General features: G+C 34.8%; 2 protein-coding genes across 3 annotated transcripts; one reads left to right on the top strand and one right to left on the bottom strand.

Annotated features, from left to right (window-relative positions):
* The first annotated feature begins 4,403 nt into the window (after positions 1–4,403).
* LOC142622445 (LRR receptor-like serine/threonine-protein kinase RPK2) lies at positions 4,404–8,708 on the top strand. The gene is made up of 3 exons (XM_075795908.1): positions 4,404–7,906; positions 8,260–8,327; positions 8,446–8,708. The coding sequence occupies exon 1, from the start codon at positions 4,643–4,645 to the stop codon at positions 7,823–7,825; it is 3,183 nt and encodes a 1,060-aa protein (XP_075652023.1). The 5' UTR covers positions 4,404–4,642; the 3' UTR covers positions 7,826–7,906; positions 8,260–8,327; positions 8,446–8,708.
* A 221-nt stretch (positions 8,709–8,929) lies between these two features.
* Positions 8,930–16,166, bottom strand: LOC142622446 (uncharacterized). Of its 2 annotated transcripts, none has more exons than XR_012841911.1 (15): positions 15,808–16,166; positions 15,030–15,124; positions 14,835–14,948; positions 14,507–14,611; positions 14,265–14,336; positions 13,325–13,437; positions 12,813–12,947; positions 12,296–12,367; positions 11,824–11,911; positions 11,657–11,728; positions 11,465–11,565; positions 10,947–11,064; positions 10,307–10,366; positions 10,087–10,200; positions 8,930–9,407 (listed from the first exon to the last, which is right to left on the bottom strand). XR_012841911.1 is itself a non-coding variant. In XM_075795909.1 (15 exons), exons 1-15 carry the CDS (start codon positions 15,902–15,904, stop codon positions 9,297–9,299), a joined length of 1,464 nt encoding a protein of 487 aa, XP_075652024.1. In that variant the 5' UTR covers positions 15,905–16,166; the 3' UTR covers positions 8,930–9,296. The 2 variants fall into 2 exon arrangements, 1 of the variants encoding a protein (XP_075652024.1); XM_075795909.1 differs by having other exon boundaries at positions 10,087–10,197.
* Between the last annotated feature and the right edge of the window lie 2,582 nt (positions 16,167–18,748).

Below are 18,748 nucleotides of genomic sequence, written 5' to 3' on the forward strand. Positions count from 1 at the left end.
CCACCATCTATTGAGAGTGAGAGACTGATAGTGGTGGGAGTGGTTCTTGAAGGATTTAGAAGCATTAGAAATTTGAAGACTTGGAAGATCAATAGAGAGATTTAAGGATTTGGTGGAGAGAGAGAGATAGAAAAAGTCCAGATTGTGATTAAAACGATATCATTTTTTAAAATTTATATTATTTCAATTTTTTATATATAAAAACAACATCATTTTACTATACTTGTCATATAATTAATAAAGATTTGTTGGTTTTGTGTTAGTGGTTTTTTGCAGACCCTCGGATTGATAATCACATTGGTCAACAATCCGTAGGCATTTCAACCACCAAACCACACCGTCTCAACCATTAGAAGTTGCTTGAATATACTTGTTATATACATAATAAAGATTGGTTGGTTATGTTTAAGTGGTTTTTGCACCCTTTGACTGACAACCGCATTAGTCAACAATAAGTAGGTATTTCAAACAACCAAACCACACCGTCTCAAGCATTAAAAAGTTGCTTGAGGCAGTCGGTTCGGTGCAAAATGAGTTTCTCAATCAATGCTATTGATTTTCTTTTTCTTTTTTTTAGATAACTATTTATTATCTTTTTTTAGGGGATATTTATTATCTATTTAGTTCTAAGATATGTTGAAAAAAATTATCAATATTTTATCTACTAATCTTTTTAAGGTGACAATATTTTAAAACATCTAAAAATAAAATAAGAGACCAATAATAACAAAATATAGAAAAATAAATTATTAAATTATTTATGATATTATGGTGGGATCAATCTCATCAAAAGTTGATAATAAGTCTAGATACACATTTTTTTTTCACAACCGAATGTGGCATATTATAATTGATGTATAAAAAAAATAATGTTAATGATGGTTCCATTTAAATGTGATGTTACACTAATTACAATTTGTCACTTCAAATATTATGAAAAAAAGTTGTGAAATTTGAAATGTATGTAGCATTATTAAAATTAAAAACCATCAAACCAATGCCTTTCCCAAATCTCATTTTTAGTCTTAAACAACAAACTCCAGCTTCAAGCCTTCAATATAGTATGCACCTCTTGGTATTAAAATATAAGTTTATAAGTCTTATGATTAATATACCATAAAAGTAATACATGGTCGAATGTGAAATTAATGTTGACCATCATTTACCATCTTAGATATTGTTGTGGATAAAAAATAAGTGATCACTCACTTGTTATTTTTTCTCTTATAGAAAAAAGAAAGAAAAAAAAAAGTAATGAATGTCTTTAAAGTAATTGATTTAGATAATATTTTTAAAAATATTATATATAAAAAGAAAAAATAAATAATTATTTTGATGGCCTTTTATAATATAAAAAATTTTAAAAATAATTTATTAGTTAAAAAATAAAAATAAAAACCTAAACTGAGCTCTTGACAAAGTCCTTAATCTTAAGGGGGGGATTTCCAACGGATCCGTGAGTCCATCGGATCAAAGCACTGTCTCCCATTATTGGTCATTTATTATTGTTGTCGTTTTCTATGACAACCTGTTTTTCATTATTTTTGTTTATAACATTTCCATTGACTCAAAGGTCCTTGAAGTTAGAGTCACGGCCTAATGCAAATCCTTATTTAGTACATTTTTTAAGCATCTCATCCAATCTCTTAAATTCTTTCTTCCAAAGTTCATCCAAAAAAAAAAATCTTTCTTCCAAATGGCGCTGTGAATATTTTTTATTAATCACAAGTATCACAGTAAAGTGTAGTTCCTTAATTTCTCCCTTCAGTTAGTTAAAAGTCTATGCCAACTGCCAAATTATGTTTTCTAATACATATCAGGTCAGGGTCCCTTTCACTCCCCAAGTTTTAAAATCCTTGTAAAATTGGATTGGCGTGAAAATTCCAAAAAGAAAGTTACAGGTCAAGTGGTCAATGATTCAATTTATTTTAGTCAGGAGGGGATGCACTGAAGAAAAGGCCAATCTTTGAGGGGCCTATATTAGTAGGTGAAAGATTCTTATTTCTTTTTCCAACTTTTTTTTTTTCATTATTTTTTAAATCAGATTTCTTTTTCTTTTTCTTTTTTTCCCTTTTTTTGAATTAATACTAAGAAACTGGCAGCTGACAAACATTCAGCTCGATTCTTGGCTCATGGTCTCTTGTGTCCCCAAGGAAAGGTTCAGCCTCCCTTGGCCTTGGGTTTGGGTTCCTCTCATTTCGATTATTGTAATCTACCATTTCACACAAATCCAAACAAAACCTCTCCCATTTTTTTTTTTTTTGGACCTAGAAAAATGAATGCCTATCATGCAATATTATGGCTCATGCATGTCTGTTGCAGCAAAAAAAGAAGAACAAAATTGATGATGAAATCTATATCCAGGTGACACACATTGATTATTAGATTTTATCATCATGTATGCAATGGTGTAAGTTGCAATGCATGCTTCTGGGGGAGTGTATGGCATTCGTGCATAATGCACGCAAGCATTTTATATACAATAAGGGTCCAGCAAAATCAATCAGATAGAAAGTATATACAGTCATTTGATTTTGGAAGACAGGTTACAAAGGGATTGGAATGGTCACCTTTTATCGAAAAGTGAAGGAACTTTTTTGATATGGTTGTTTATATGTGCATCTTGGGAAATAGAGGCTTCCATTATTATTTTGCTTATTCACACAGTGGGTCATGTGAGCCTTCTAAGCAAGAAGCAGGAAATCCACCCAATCCTTTATGACAATCAGCAAGTTGCGCTGCCTTTTGCTTGAACTCCAGGATATTTCTTGTGTTGACATCCAGGCCATTAAAACTACATGAAACCCCTAGACATGTAACTAAATGAGCAAGCTCATAATAGTTTACAAAAAAAAAAAAGAAGTAAAAGAGTGAGTAGGGAATCCCTAAATTAATATTATCACTTTTTTGGGGAAGGGGGTTTCATGGTAAATCCCTTTGATCACCGGCTCAAGAATGTAATAAACCACTTGAGATCATTCACACTAGGTTAGACGAGCCCTAAAAAAGATTCACATCACTCTATGTACCTATCAGCTTATACATGCCTAGATTAATATTATCATTGTTAGGGGTAGAGGGGGTTAATGGTAAATCCCTTCAATTACCAGTCCATGAATGTAATAAACTACTTGAGAACATTCACACTAGGTTAGATGAGCCCAAATATACGTATAATAAACCCTAAAAAAAACTCACATTGGCTTATGCACCCATTAAGCAAAATAAAATTTTGCTACAATACTTCTCAAAAAATAGAGAACATTGTAGCTTCTCTACATGAATATTTTATTTATTCATTCATTCACTCCCCCCCCCCCCTCTCTCTCTCTCTCTCTCTCTCTCTCACATCTTGAAGCTTTGAAGGACATGATGGGAAAAACAAAAGATCAAAACCTCACCGACATTCGACGTTAGATATGATGGTTTCAACAAAGATGGCAGCAGTGGCTCTAATTTTAAGGCAATATTTAAGCCATTCATCTTTTAGGTAGTATCTGTGAGTTTCTTTATCAGCAACATGATTTTTTGCAGAATTTTACTAACCCAGACCATACTTCTGATTACATTTTGCACTCTAAAATTTTTAAATGCACATTTTACACCCTAAACTATGATCCTTGTTATACTTTGCACGCTGACATCAAATTTATTGTAAACTTGGATGGAAAAATATAGTACCACATGAAAATACCTAATTGTCTATCTTCTCATTTCTTCTCATCTCTTAAAAACAAAGGAAAAATTATATTTTACTATCTTAAGTTATAATCTTGATTACACTTTGCATCTTAAACTTTGAATTTTCATCCAAGTTACGTAGCAAACTTAAAGTCAAGAGTGCAAAGTATAACAACAGTCATATTTTAAGATATATATTGCGCATTAAAAAAGTTTAGGGTACAAAGTGTAATATGAAGTATAGATTATAGTGGTAAAATATTATTTCCCTTAATTTATCCGTGGGTTTGGTTTGTGTCACGACATGTGGGCTTGATTTGGGCATAGATTTATTTTAGACTAAGGTTCTATTTGTTTGCAAATGAGGCAGAGGAAAATTGAAGGGAAAAAAAATAATGAATGTTAAAAAAATATGAATATTCAAAAATAAAATTTAGAAGTGTTTTGAAAAATAATTAATTAAATTATAAAAATAGGTTCGAGAGAAAATGTAACATAAACCAATGTGAATGCAACCTAACTTTTATACTTTCTAGTTTCTGGTAGTATTATTTTAAGTTTGAATTTGAAATATTAAAAGGAAAAAAAGAAAAAAAAGGGGGGTCGTGCATGTGAGACAAACAACGTTCTGTACAACTTCCCGGTCCTTTCGCCGGCAATTCTTTGTCTTGTTGCACATTAGCCTCTGCTAAAAAGTGCTTATCCCAACTTTAACTTCTTTCTCTCTCTCTATCTCTCTGGACACAATCTCTTTCTACACTTGCAAAACTTTACTCAACACACTAGCAAACACAGCAACACCAAAGAAACAAGAAACAAATCTTACTATAATCTCTTTCTTTCTTTCAAACAAAGCTTTACAGCTTCCCCACTTTGCTCTCTTACTCACAACAAGGAAGCACTTGCTGACATTTGCTGCAACACAACTTTCTTTCTTTCTTTTTTGACAACAATAATTACAATGCCTCTTCCATGGCTTCTAATATTTTTTTTCTCTTCCTTCACCAACCCACCTCTCATCACTTCTTCAATCCTCTTTCCCAGTGACGCATTGTCCCTCCTGAGCTTCAAAAACTCCATCACTCTTGACCCTTCTAACCTCCTCTCCACATGGACCCCATCCACCAACCACTGCCACTGGTATGGCATCACTTGCCACAGAGACAGAGTCATCTCCTTAAACCTCACTAACACTTTGGCCAAAGACTCTGCTCTCTCTGGAACACTCTCAGCTTCCATTGCAAACCTCACCCAGCTCAGAACTTTGTCCATTCCCAACAACATGTTCTTTGGTGAAATCCCAGGTAGCAGCATCGGAAAGCTTCAGTCTTTGGAGGTTCTTGAGCTTCAAGGTAACAACTTTTCAGGAAATATTCCGACCCAGATAACTCGTCTTTACTATCTTACCTTGGTAAATTTGTCCCATAATTCACTTTCGGGTCCCATACCCAATAGACTGATTGGTTTGAGAAATTTACGAGTTGTTGATTTGTCCCATAATCAGCTTTCTGATAGGATTAAAATTAGTGTAGATAGTTTGGGTAAATGTGAGTTGTTGAATCATTTGAGGCTTTCCCACAACTTTCTGACTGATTCTATTCCACCTGAGATTGGAAATTGTTGGAATTTGAGGACCCTTTTGCTTGATGGGAACATATTTGAAGGCCGGATCCCGGCCAAGATTGGCCAGATTTCTGAGCTCCGGGTTCTAGATGTTTCTAGAAATAGCCTTACTGATAGGATCCCACAAGAGCTTGGCAATTGCAGGAAGTTGTCTGTTCTTGTGTTGACTAAGGTTGACTCTGGGCCTGGTCACAATGAGGATAGCTTGGTGGATAGTTATAGAGTTGAATTCAATGCCTTTTTTGGGGGTGTTCCTTCTGAGGTCTTGTTGCTTCCCAGCTTAAAGGTTTTGTGGGCACCTAGAGCGAATCTTGGTGGCCAGTTACCTGGTAATTGGAGTGATTCTTGCTCGCTGAGAGTCCTCAATTTGGGGCAGAATTATATCACTGGTGTGGTACCTGAAAGTCTGGGGTTGTGTAAGAATCTCAGTTTCTTGGATTTGAGTTCAAACACTTTGCTGGGATACCTCCCTACTCAAATGCGGGTTCCATGTATGGTGTACTTCAATGTCAGCCGGAACAACATATCTGGTTTTCTTCCAAGGTTTGAGAATGGCAGTTGTGATGCTACCATGATGATCTCTTATGGGCAATATCCTAATAACCTAGATAAGAAAGATATTCAGAATGCCTACTTTAACATTCCTGTTTGGAGTTCTCAGAAGAATACCTTTTATGGACTGGGGTTGGGAGAGAATAATGAAATCATTCATGATTTTAGTTGGAATAGCCTCACTGGTTCACTACCTTTGTTCTCTCTGGGAGAAGGGTTGTTGGCAACCAATTTAAAGTTCACCTACAAATTGTTACTGAATGATAACAGGTTCAATGGGAAACTTCCTGGCCAGATAGTTTCAAACTGTAATGATCTGGATAGCTTTTTGGTTAACTTGAGTGCAAATCAACTATCTGGTGAACTTCATCAAGCACTTCTTCTTGACTGTCTACAGCTGAAAGAGTTTGAAGCAGCACACAATCAGATCGGTGGATCAATTAGCCCTGGTATTGGTGGCTCTATGATGCTTCAACGTATTGACTTAAGTGGAAATAAACTGTCTGGACCTCTTCCTTATCAATTGGGGAATCTGAAAAATCTGAGATGGATGCTTCTAGGAGGAAACAAGTTAACAGGAGGAATCCCTTTTCAATTAGGTAAATTGACTTCTCTTATGGTTTTGGACTTATCTCGAAATGCTCTAACAGGAACTATCCCTGCAAGTTTGACAAATGCCTTTAGTCTTAAAACCGTGTTGCTCGATCACAATGGGCTTTATGGGGACATACCTTCATCTTTCTCAACACTAACTAATCTTACCAAACTGGATGTTTCTTTCAACAACCTTTCTGGTCATATCCCACATCTTCAGCCCCTGAGTGATTGTGATTCCTTCCGAGGGAATAGATATCTGCATTCTTGCCCAGATTTATACTCTGCCCCACTTGCTGGGCTTCCGGTTTCACCTGAAGTTCAAAATTTGCCCAAACAAAGAAAATTAAAGTCTTCCATAATTGCTGCTGTAACCTCTGCTTCTGTTGTACTATGTATACTCCTAGTAATAGTTCTTGTCATTATTTTTGGGAGGAGAAAGCTTGGTAGACTCGCTAGCTTGAGAAGGAAAGTAGTAGTGACCTTTGCAGATTCTCCAACTGAACTGAATTATGATAATGTGATTAGAGCTACTGGGAATTTCAGCATGCAGAATCTTATAGGTGCAGGTGGCTTTGGGTCAACTTACAAGGCAGAATTGGTCCCAGGTTTCCTTGTAGCTGTGAAGAAGCTCTCTATAGGTAGGTTTCAAGGCATTCAACAATTTGATGCAGAGATAAGAACATTAGGAAGAATTCGACACAAGCACCTTGTAACTCTTATTGGATATTATGGGGGAGAGGCTGAAATGTTCCTAATTTACAATTATCTTTCTGGTGGAAACCTTGAAACCTTCATACACAACAGGTCGGCCAATAATGTACAGTGGCCAGTTGTCTACAAGATCGCAATTCACATAGCACAGGCTCTTGCTTTCCTTCACTACTCCTGTGTTCCTCGGATAGTTCATCGGGACATAAAACCTAGCAACATCCTGCTTGATGAGGAGCTTAATGCCTATCTGTCGGACTTTGGGTTGGCTAGGCTCCTTGAAGTATCTGAGACCCATGCCACTACAGATGTTGCAGGCACCTTTGGGTATGTAGCACCAGAATATGCAACCACATGCAGGGTTTCTGACAAATCAGATGTTTATAGCTTTGGTGTTGTTCTGTTGGAACTGATCTCGGGAAAAAAGTCACTTGACCCATCATTTTCTGAGTATGGGAATGGGTTCAATATTGTGGCATGGGCCAAGTTGTTGATCAGTGAAAGTCGTTCTTCTGAGCTTTTCTCTCCTGAATTATGGGAAACAGGGCCTAAGGAGAGCCTGTTAGGACTCTTGATGATTGCATCAACTTGCACAGCAGAGACACTTTCTGCTCGGCCATCAATGAAGCAGGTTCTTGATAAATTGAGACAGTTGAAAAATTAAAAAACGACACACATTAACTAGCACTGGATTGTGATGGGAAGGTGAAGTTGCCCATGTCTACAGGATATTCCTTTCATTGAGGTGATCAACCTCATCTAGAAGCTCGTTTTAGAAAATGCTTATGTCATAATGCAATATTTGCGCACGCACACACACTTGCATGCATACATACACATTATATACATGAAGATAAACTAGAAAATTTTTATATAACAAATTTCACGTGAATAATGACATCGGATACCTTTAAGTATTCTGCTTATTTTCTCACTTCAAATCAGTATAATAAATGCACATGTAATCTTGTTCATGTTTCATTATATACAATCTGTTGGTGTGCGTGCTTGCACAATGTTCACTTCTTATGTTAAAGTTGGGATATATTGACAGGGCAATGAGATGTGACTTTGTAAATTTTCTGGGATTGTTTATAGGTAAGATTCCAGTGGAATTGTGGCTGCCAGGACTCATGTCTTCATAATCCAGCTTGCCCACCATTAAGGTTGTAAATGGTTTCCATGAACTTTCTTTTAAGTCTTTAATCTTAGTTTGTACTATGATGATTTTCTTAAGCCTCGTTATTAAAACTTTTTACCCCTTTTCTGCGAAATCAATTGCAGGTTATTGCAGCAGTAGAGCTTATGAAATCTTCACCTGAAATTTGTGGTGTACAAATCAGTCTTTGAGACTCAATATAACCATTGCAGTGGGCCTATTTATTTCATTGCAGTGGACCTAATCACAGGAATCAACAATTTTGAACTTTAAACATGTAAGTACTCATTGTATATAGAAAATCTCTTTGTAATTACTTTCCCTAATGAAATATCACTCCATTCAATTTCTTACCCCAAGTCAGCTTTAAAATGGCTGAGTTAAGATCAATGTGCATGGCTTTGGTTTACTTAAGTAGATTATCTGCATCATATGCACAACAAGTGATAGTTTTGTTTCTCTTTTCTTGGTTGTCTGATCAAATCTATAATGTGGCAACCATTATAAAGAGATCTGGGGCCAGCAATATTATCCAATCTGAAGCCATTAAGGTGTTAGTGTGCTACATTTCTTTAATAAATGAAGAATGAAACTCAGCCAAATATCATCTTTTCAAACAAATAGATTTTAGCATTGCTGATAGAATCAAAATTCTGGGAACTTTAGACTGATGTGCTACAAAACATGTTACATTTCAAATGAACAATGAAACTTTGTACATATAGACTCATGAAAATTGAACTTCCAGTCCCTGGGGCACTGGCTTGGCAGTTGGCGGTAGGTTAGATGGGTTAAGCAAGGTCTTAGATTCAATCTCACCAAGCAAAAAAAAAAAAAAAGAAAAAGAAGAAGAGTACAAAAAACTTTATACATTCTTTGTCTGTATTGGGGTGCTTGAAAGCAGAATATCGCCTCTAGACCATCAGACTCTACGCTAAAGCAGAAGAGGAAAAAGAAAGAAGCCTTCCAGACAGCATCAAAGAGTGCTGTCACCCTGTTTAGCAGTAAGTACAACCTCCTCCGTGGTGGTGCCGATTATCTCATTAGCACGCTTCAAATCTACGCATACATAGCTTCCCTTAGAATCCTAAGATCAATTACTCTCCAAGTTAGAAGAGGCACGAAGCCCACAACACAAACACACGAACAAGCAGAGAAGGAGATGCATTACAAAGAATAGAGTGGAGAGAATTAAATCCTCTGGTTGGGACCATTATTCCTTTTGTAGATTTTAATTTAATAATGAGTAATAGTTTAAGGGGTCATTGTCTGGTATGATGTTGAAAGTCCTGGGCTGTCAAGCGCTAGTGCCCAAGTTGGTTGTTGAGAAAAGGCCTTATGTAGATATGTTAAAACTGTTGTGAAAAGGCCTTAATGTAAATATGTTAGAACTGCAGCTAGACGTTCCCTCCTACAATCTTGTTTTGGCAGGACCAAAATTGGGTAATGGCCTATTAAGTAAAATATAGGCACACACTGAAAGGAGGAATAGACTATAAAGTATACACTTCCATTGAGAAAAGTACAAAAGAAAAATGGATTAGCCCCTCCTTATTTCCATTGCTTATAAAATCACTTTAAATGAAAATCAAACGTCCAAATATATGAGATCTTTGAGAAATTCATTAAATCAATGAATATTTATTGCATGTAGAAGACAGGCTCAACGTACTGATGGTAACATTGCACTGAAATTGTCAAATTGATAAAAATAAAATAAAAAATAAAAAAGTAAAAGAAAAATAAGAAAGGAAAGAAAATCTCACCTGAGCAACAATTCCTAATTTCTCTAACTTTTGAACAGCATCATCCACATCAAAATTACAGCTTTCATTAAATTCTTTCTTAATAAGTTCCTCACACCACACATCAAGATCCTACTTAAGAAATCCACAAAGTTACAAATCAGCAATGCCTTAAAGAACCTAAATTTCCTCTAGGAATCATGAATTGAAAAAAAAAAATCAGCATCAAAGCTATGCTTACCTGTCTAGTAGCTTTTCCCCACTTCATCAGCATAAAGAATGAAAGGATTACCTCTTTGACCTGGACATACAAATGAGCTAGTGTAAGCATTTGGAGGTTGTTTTTTATCAAGTTTGAGAAACAAGTAATAGACTCGGTGGCTTTGAGAAAAAATATCACAAAAAATGCTTTTGGAATTTATTTATCACTATAACTTAAATTTGAAACACAGCTAAAAGATCAAATGTTTAGAGCGTGTTTCCCAAGCGCAGAATATGATCATTCTCACAAATTAGTTTTGACCCTTTACATAAGGAAATTATAACCCTGTTGCCTAAAATTCACTGTAAATTGAACAAAAATAAAATAAAATTGGTCTGTAATCAAAATTTGCTGTGAACAATAGGTTTACAAACACAGTGTAGAGCAATTGACTCTCAAGTCTTGGCTTTGCCATTTTTATCTTAGTTCTCCATTTCTTTTCTTCCATATGCATGTGCTTGGCCTTGGTGTAAGCTTGATATACATTGCCAGGACTGTTTCATAATAACTTGTGTTTTTGGAAAAATTGGTTTCCTGAATTTAGTGATATTATATACAAATTATAAGATTTTTTTTTTTTGTATATTGAATGGCAAAAAAATTCTAGCGTACTACTTACTTCCTGTTGAATCACCTCATCGCACAAGTGAAGAAGAGTTCCCCTTCCACTATCTAGTTGTTTGTCATACACAGACTGTGTGATTAGGCTCTGATATGTAATTAAGTTTTGCTGAAACCTGCAGGCAATATTGAAAATTAGCCTGTTAAATAGGTAGGAAGTTGAAGAAAGATTATTTTAACAAGAGCAAACTAGAGTATACAAGTAGAGGTATGTATCAATTATAGCAAGGCATATAACAGAAAAACTAGGAAATATTAGCAGAATCCCTGTCCCAAACATGATTTAGAGTAATGTCCAACCAAGGAGAAATCCTCCTCAGCAAGTTACTCTGATCTAGTTGTACGCATCTAACATACAGAAAAGGTCCAGCTGACTGTATTTTCTGAGCAGTCCCATTCGATGTCAGATGTGATCAACACCCATAATCTATGCCATATATCCATAGCATCCAGATCCAGAAACACAATCACTGACATGCACACATTTAAACACATAGGAAGAGGAAGATAATTTACGAGAAATATGTTTTGACACAGTAACCGATCACTGCTGAGAGGATAGCAAATATGACCCGGATATCTGCTTTGGGCATGCTAAGTGAACTAATAACAGTAACCTGATAGAAAAGATTATGCATGTTAGCAAGAAGAACAAAAAAAATAACAACCATGAAGTACATTAAATTTCATGGATATGCAATAACTGACCAGTCCTATTACTGCAGAAACAAGGAATTTGACCCAGTCCATCGGAGTTAAACTTGGATTTCTCTTTTCTGGCTGTTAAAGGATAAACTTCCCACACCAGGTTAGAGAGAGAGAAGTGCAGGGGGGCAGAGAGAGAGCAAGAGAAGAGAATAAAACTAAAAACTCACAAGTACAATTTCCAAATCAGCCATTGGAATGTTCTTGAAATGCTTCACATATATACCCCGTTTATTTTCCTTTTTGGTATTTGCCCGCCTACAGATTTACATTTCCATTAGAAAATGGTGATTTATTTTTCATGATATTTTAAAAATTAGAATTGCATATCATAGACGAAGAGCTGGTTAGTTTGAAGGAAATAAGAATGAATTCCAGCCCTCATGACTGAATCATCTATAAAAGTATCTCTGTTACGCAACAAGTCCTTCTCAAAGTGCCTTTATTTGGAACAGAGTGAAAATACAAAATTCTCAAAATAAGAGACAACCATAAATATGCTTTCGATAATTTTTTTGACAACCACAAGTTTATTGCTCAATTGTTCAATAAGGAACTTGATTTGAGTGAGATAAATATATGCTTCCATACAGCCATCTAAAACCACTAACTCAAGAAAAATTACATAAAAAAAGCCTATACCTGTAGACAACAATAATTCTATCAAATGTGGGTTCTTGAATTGTAATCTTGCTCAGCAGCTTTGAAAAAATACTGGGACAGACAGAAGAAAGACATCATAATTTATAAGAAATCCTAGTTAAGTAACTCCAACAACACATATGTCCATTTTTAGGTTGATAAACCAGATTGCTGAAATCATGCCGGGCTAGACTATATATGTATATAAGTACCAATGGAAGGATTTAAATTTCTGCAATCTTCCATGAAAAAATTGCAGTTTAGCCTTTGAAAAAATCTCAGCAAAATTGATGTATAACCACATATAATCATCAAATAAAATTTGAACACAAGTGTAAACTATTTCTAAGTAAGCCAATTCTTTCAATTGGAAATTTTCCATGTTGGCATTTCTTTATCACTTTTTTCTTTCCTGGTTGGTAAGTTTTAAACCTAAGACCTACCCCAATCCTTTAACACTTCAGCCAAAATCAGACCATAAATAACTAAATCTGAATTATCAAGTTGCCATTTGAACCTGAGTTTCATATTTTCAACACGGATCCGTTCAACATATAAGTCATCTTGCTCTGCTTCAGTGCTAATTTCAATAGATTCTTTTTTATCATTTTTAAAATGTGGCCTTGACTTTCTGAACAAAACTCTTTTCAACCTGCCACAAAAAAAGAAACAGAATAATTAAAGCAATTCACATAATAAATACAGAAGGATGAGAGCTCAGATTTATATTGAAACAGTTCACATACTAAATGCAAAAAAAAAAAAAGAGAGCTCAGACTTATAGTGAAAGCAGATTCACATACTAAATACAACTCTCAAATCAGGTAAGTTCAGATTTCAACAACAAACATTGATCACTAATTTCCCTAGGTCGATGTAATAGCTCAATAACACAAACAATTGAATATTAATAATAACATTCCAGTGTATCTAAATGTATGAAATAAGCAATATTGCAGACCATTTAGGTTATTGTATTGCAATCCAATAGAAGCAGTCACTTTCAGACACATCAATATAAGTACGTACCCAGTCACTTTCAGAAAACATCTCCACGCACGCACAATAATGGTATTTACTTTGGATTTGAAAAAGTAACCAGTTGTATGATCAATCCCAATGCCACGTCTGAAGATTATGTACTAGAAGGAAAAAGATGGATCGCATCAGTTCTATGAGGGAGAGAGAGAGAGAGAGAGAGAGAGTACCCTTGACTTCAAACAAGTATATAAGGTAAAAAAGGAGAATGGTATTCCATTACTACATTCATTACAACTATTGTGCCTCAAATTATCTGGGGGCCAACCATAGTACATTTGCAATTACTAATAAAGAAAATTGCATTCAACAAAGAACTATATAGTCCCTTTTTATTATATATTTAAGTAAAAGTTTTCTTAAAAAAAGAGGAGAGACTTCATGTGCACATTAATAAGATTCTAGTCACCAACATGCCAAACTTGATTGCATGACTTTCATCTCTCGTCTGGCAATAAGCTTTTATCTTGTAAAGATGGCATTTGAGTATTTGACACATCACAGCTTTTATTGTAGTTTGATATCATACAAAAATTGAAATGATGACCTCAAAATCAATTCTTTGAGGAAATTCATAGAGTTACTTTATTTCGAAAGGTGGTTATTGTCTTAGAAGTGCAGAAAAATAGTAGATGATGGTCTGGAGGAGTTTAAGGTCGGTTTTATTAGTTCATCAAACTAAGATCATTTTGCATTATTGACGTGATTTTGTGATAATCAGGTTTTCTGAGTTATATTTGCTCACCAACTTAAGCCAACACAAACTCTCCCACCACCTCTCAAACAAAATAAAATCCAATGAATTATTAATTTCCATACAGATTTTTTTTAAGGGGGGTGGGGGGTGACAAAGATCAATTCCCACAAAAATAGTCACCCAAAAGGCACATCAATCAAGTTGCAATATCTTAAACTGGATTGAAAGCAATACCTTATCAGCGAAGTATGGAAGGTTGTCATGAGGATGCTTCATAAAATACGTTGTCAAAAGCCTTTTATCAAGCTATATTCAGCCATAATAGAAAATGAAATCAGAAATGCAAAGAAAAGTGACAATTCCCAAATAAACATATTTACAGATGCTTGACTATACTGTGCATGATGTTTCAAAATGTTGAACTGTGTCTATAATGTAATGGGTGGCTCAATAGACATGTTAAAGTAGTTTCGCACCATAGATTCATCAACTACAATAGGCAGATTTAGGCGATATTGTGCAGAAAGAGCAACCTCAATCTCATCATCTGTTGTTATCCTGAAATTGCTCTTATCCATCACCTGTATAGAAGGGAAATGTTGGAAAGTTTAAATGAAAGCCAAGTGGACTCAGATTGAAACTCGAAACAATATATTATTGTAATTTTTTATGATGCCTGAAATGGTTCATTACTGGTACATAGACAACCTAATCTTTTTTCAAATTATGAACAATAGTTTCAAACAAAGAGCAAATAAGAAGACACCTTAAGAATTTCACAAGAACTTGCAGCAGCCACATTACCTGAAATAAGTACATCAGGAATTTGATTTCAAATTCATCAACTTCTTCAGGAGTTAGGTTCTGTTGCTCCAATTTCTGGGCCCCATGGATTGGGTCAAATAACGTGTATAATTGCTGCAACATAATTAATCTGATTAAGAGTTCTGAAAATAGATAAAACTTTCGATCAATGAGGCCTTGAAAAAATGACAATACCATCATATCCTCAAACTGTAGAAGATACCAAGCTCGAATTGTGTATTCAATTCTCTGGCAGAGTTTTAAAAAATTGGCTCGGTCAGAAGTTTGTTCTGCACAACATATGGAACTCAATTTCAGTTATACAATAAATAGGATATCATAAATTAATATTGAAAAAAAAATTGCAACTTGGCATGGCATAAGCGAAGATATAATTGAACCTTGTTGCTCTTGGAATCATTTAGTGTTTTCCTATACAAAGGCATAATCAAGTTAAGTAAATAGCATCTACCTTAGTTCTATACTGTCAAAACAATCTTACATCCCACGTTTTAAAAACATTTAAGAATCAATTTTGCAGCTAAGAAAACCAAAAAAATATTCATCCTTGGAAACTGAAAAGGGAGTTCAGGTATCAAAAAAAAAAAACATGTTAATATGTCTAGGTCGGTTGAGCCCAATAGCCTGTTGTACCTCGCACTAGTATTGCTTTTACCTTGTACTACCTTAACTGATAAACCTATCTAGCCAGATTATATAAAGCTGATTGTGTACAATAACTATTCCCAAATTTTCTAACTTGGTAAAACAGACAATACCCATTTATCAGATGATTCGGAAAAGAAAAAAAAAAGCAATTAATTCCAGCCACCCACAAAAAAGATCACAACACCCATTTAAAGATGGTGAAGAACAGTCCCGTGCATGTGAATATATGTATATAAATGTATGTAGGAATTCGAATGGTAAGTATGTAGTTATGAATGTAGTGTTAAAGATTTGTAGTAAATACCTAAGAGGTTGGCCAAGGAGCTTATAATCTTTGGCTTCTGGATTGGAATCACTGATTCCCTCTCCAACCGTATGATATCCTTCTTCTTTTTTCCCATCTTGTTGTTTTATTACACCATAAACATGCATAACCCACAACCTTAATTGATAAAAGCTCTCTCTCTCTCTCTCTCTCTTCAACCACCTTGAGAAAAGGAAGAAGAAGAAGAAGAAGAAGCCAAGTAGGCATTGTCTAAGAGAGACAGCCACTCTTTTCGGCGGGAAATTCTTCTCGGTAGTTGCTAATTGTTACATAGTAATGAACGAACTGGACTGCCACGTGTCTTCCTGCGGGTTCGAACACTCTCAACTCACTCCCCCAACGGTAGTTTGTTGCTGTTACTCACTTTCAAAGGCGTCTTTTGCTCTAAAACTAAAAAAGCTTCCACATATTAACAAATTCTCTTTTACAAATTTCCCATAATAAATTTATCAAATTGATGTGTCAATTTTTAAACACAAAATTATAAAAATAATTCAAAATTTTACTTATTGTCACATTTACGTTTGTAGTTGCACTCTCTTAAAAAATTTTCAGTTATGTAGTATTCCCGCCTTGCAAATAAATAGTTAATCCCACCCCAGGACTTTATTTAGCGTGACTACTATTAGCATATGAGAGGAAGGAGAACTACGAAATTACACCTCAAGGTGTTGAATAATTACTCTCGCACTTGTATTTATGCCCCAAGGCAATTGCCACTTGTTTTGCTTCTATACATAGAAGACGAGGGATTTTGCAGGTTACAACAGTGGGAGGAAAAAATATAATAAGTTAACATACGGTTGGAAGAATTGTGGAAACTTGCATCTCGAGTTTTTAAAACTCGAGATCGATGATAAAAATTGAGGATTTCAAACTCGAGTTCTACTGCTGCCGTGGAGCAATTTAGCCACATAGATCTCGAGTCTATAAAACTTGAGTTCTAAAAAGCAAAACCAAGTCTTTGAAACTCGATTTTTGTTGGACTTGAACAAGAACATACCTGAAGACGCAGCGCTGAAGAAGACGATCTGGTTGGAGATCCACAGCGCTAAAGAAGACGATCTGGTACTGGGTGGGCGATCTGGTTGGAGAAGAACGCTAGTGGACGATCTGATTTTCAGCGACTGGGTGGACGAACAAACGCAACTGGGTGAACGATGAAGAAGGAATAGACGCGAGGAAGAACAAGGAAGGGAAAATAAAATGGTGGAACTCGAGTCTTAAAAACTCAAGTTCCACGTGAATATTTTTTCCACATCAACCCCCTTAGCTTACAAATCGAGACTTATAAACTCGAGTTTTATCTTGGAACTCGAGTTTTAGAGACTCGAGATGCTAGTTTTTCAGATTATTTTGAAACATGACAGCTAACAAAATTATTTAATATTTAAGGTTAACTAGTAAGTTGCCCGTGCCATGCACGGATAATATTATAATGTTTTATGTAAGATAAGTTTGGAGAATGTTGTACATATATTATATCATAATTGCTATAGAACTTTGTTAGTAATGAATTCATTATAAAAAGTAACAAAAGCTAAACAAAATAATGAAATAGAGATGAAATTTAGAATTTTTTTAAATAAAAAAAACCTTAATGAACCAAATGCTAAAATCCTCAATTCATACATTATTGAAATTCATAGAAAAGAAAGCACACACATCATATAGAATTATACAATCATCATTAAACCAAAAAAAAAAAAAAAAACCCATTAACCCAAAACTCAATTCATTGTAGGAAAAAAGTCAATTTGTATTTCTTTATTGAAATATCAAGAAACTTACTCGAGAAAGAAGCTTTGGAGTCTAATGCAGATTGAATAGCCGTGTTGTTTTTTCTCTGCAAATTCAATTGCCATTGACTAAATCCTCTTCATCGTACCACCGTACACCCTTGGTATGATGGTCACTCCATAAGTATTAGTACTTGTGGGGTGGGATATGATGTATGGGGGCAAGGGCCGGGATCAAAGTCTCCAAGAGAAAGCTTCACACACATATACACTTAAATTTGGCTAGAGTAGAATTTTTATTTTGTATAAAAAAAATAAAAAAATAAAAAATAAAAAAAAACCTAGATGATAACTGCTTGATCCCTATAATCCAATTTATGATTTACAACATGTTTAGCTTTTGTTTATTTTGAAAAGACCAGCCTACTCAAGTCATATGCTAAGATTAAACAATCTTGAAAGGACAATGACAATGACAATGACAATGAGACTTTTACACTAAATAAACAATTATCAACTTCTCAGTTCTAGACTTCAAGCATCTTTTGGAAATCGATATACACAATAACACAACCTACAAAAGAAATAGCAAAACACAGAATTTCACGATCTTAACCCTACCGATTGTAAGTGAAGAAATGAATTTTTGAAAGTAACAAAAGATAACTTGAACTCATACATGTCAAGGCCACTTAATGTGCGATGGTTAGCCACTGGCTACAACAAAAGATCACAAGAGCAATAGGTTTCTTCCATTGACCTGGTGTTTTAAAAAATTATAAGTATGGAAACAAAATTTGAGAGTAGCAGTAGTTTAGGAAATTTAACTATTAAAGGTTTTTTTTTTTTAAGAGAAAGAAAGTTTTTTTTTAAGAGAGAAAAAGAATGGAAGCATATGGTCAAAGTTGAGAGGGGGAGGCAAAGCATGAGAGAGGTTGGGGAGTCAAAGGTTTAGAAAATCCTACATTAATCATTATAGCAGAGTTTTGATAATATGCAAAATCTGAAAACAAAAAGGCAAAAACCAAAACGTCATTTTGGAGGCAAGTTGTGATTAATGCATCTACACAATCATACAATCATAAAGGCAAAAACTTTTTATATAACTAACGTAAAAACTTGTCATACTAAAAATAAAAAATAAAAAGACTAACAGAGGAGGGAAACTTTGTTTATGAAAT

This window comes from Castanea sativa, chromosome 1 (genome assembly GCF_040712315.1).
Source record: "Castanea sativa cultivar Marrone di Chiusa Pesio chromosome 1, ASM4071231v1".
In the NCBI taxonomy this organism is placed as follows: domain Eukaryota; kingdom Viridiplantae; phylum Streptophyta; class Magnoliopsida; order Fagales; family Fagaceae; genus Castanea; species Castanea sativa.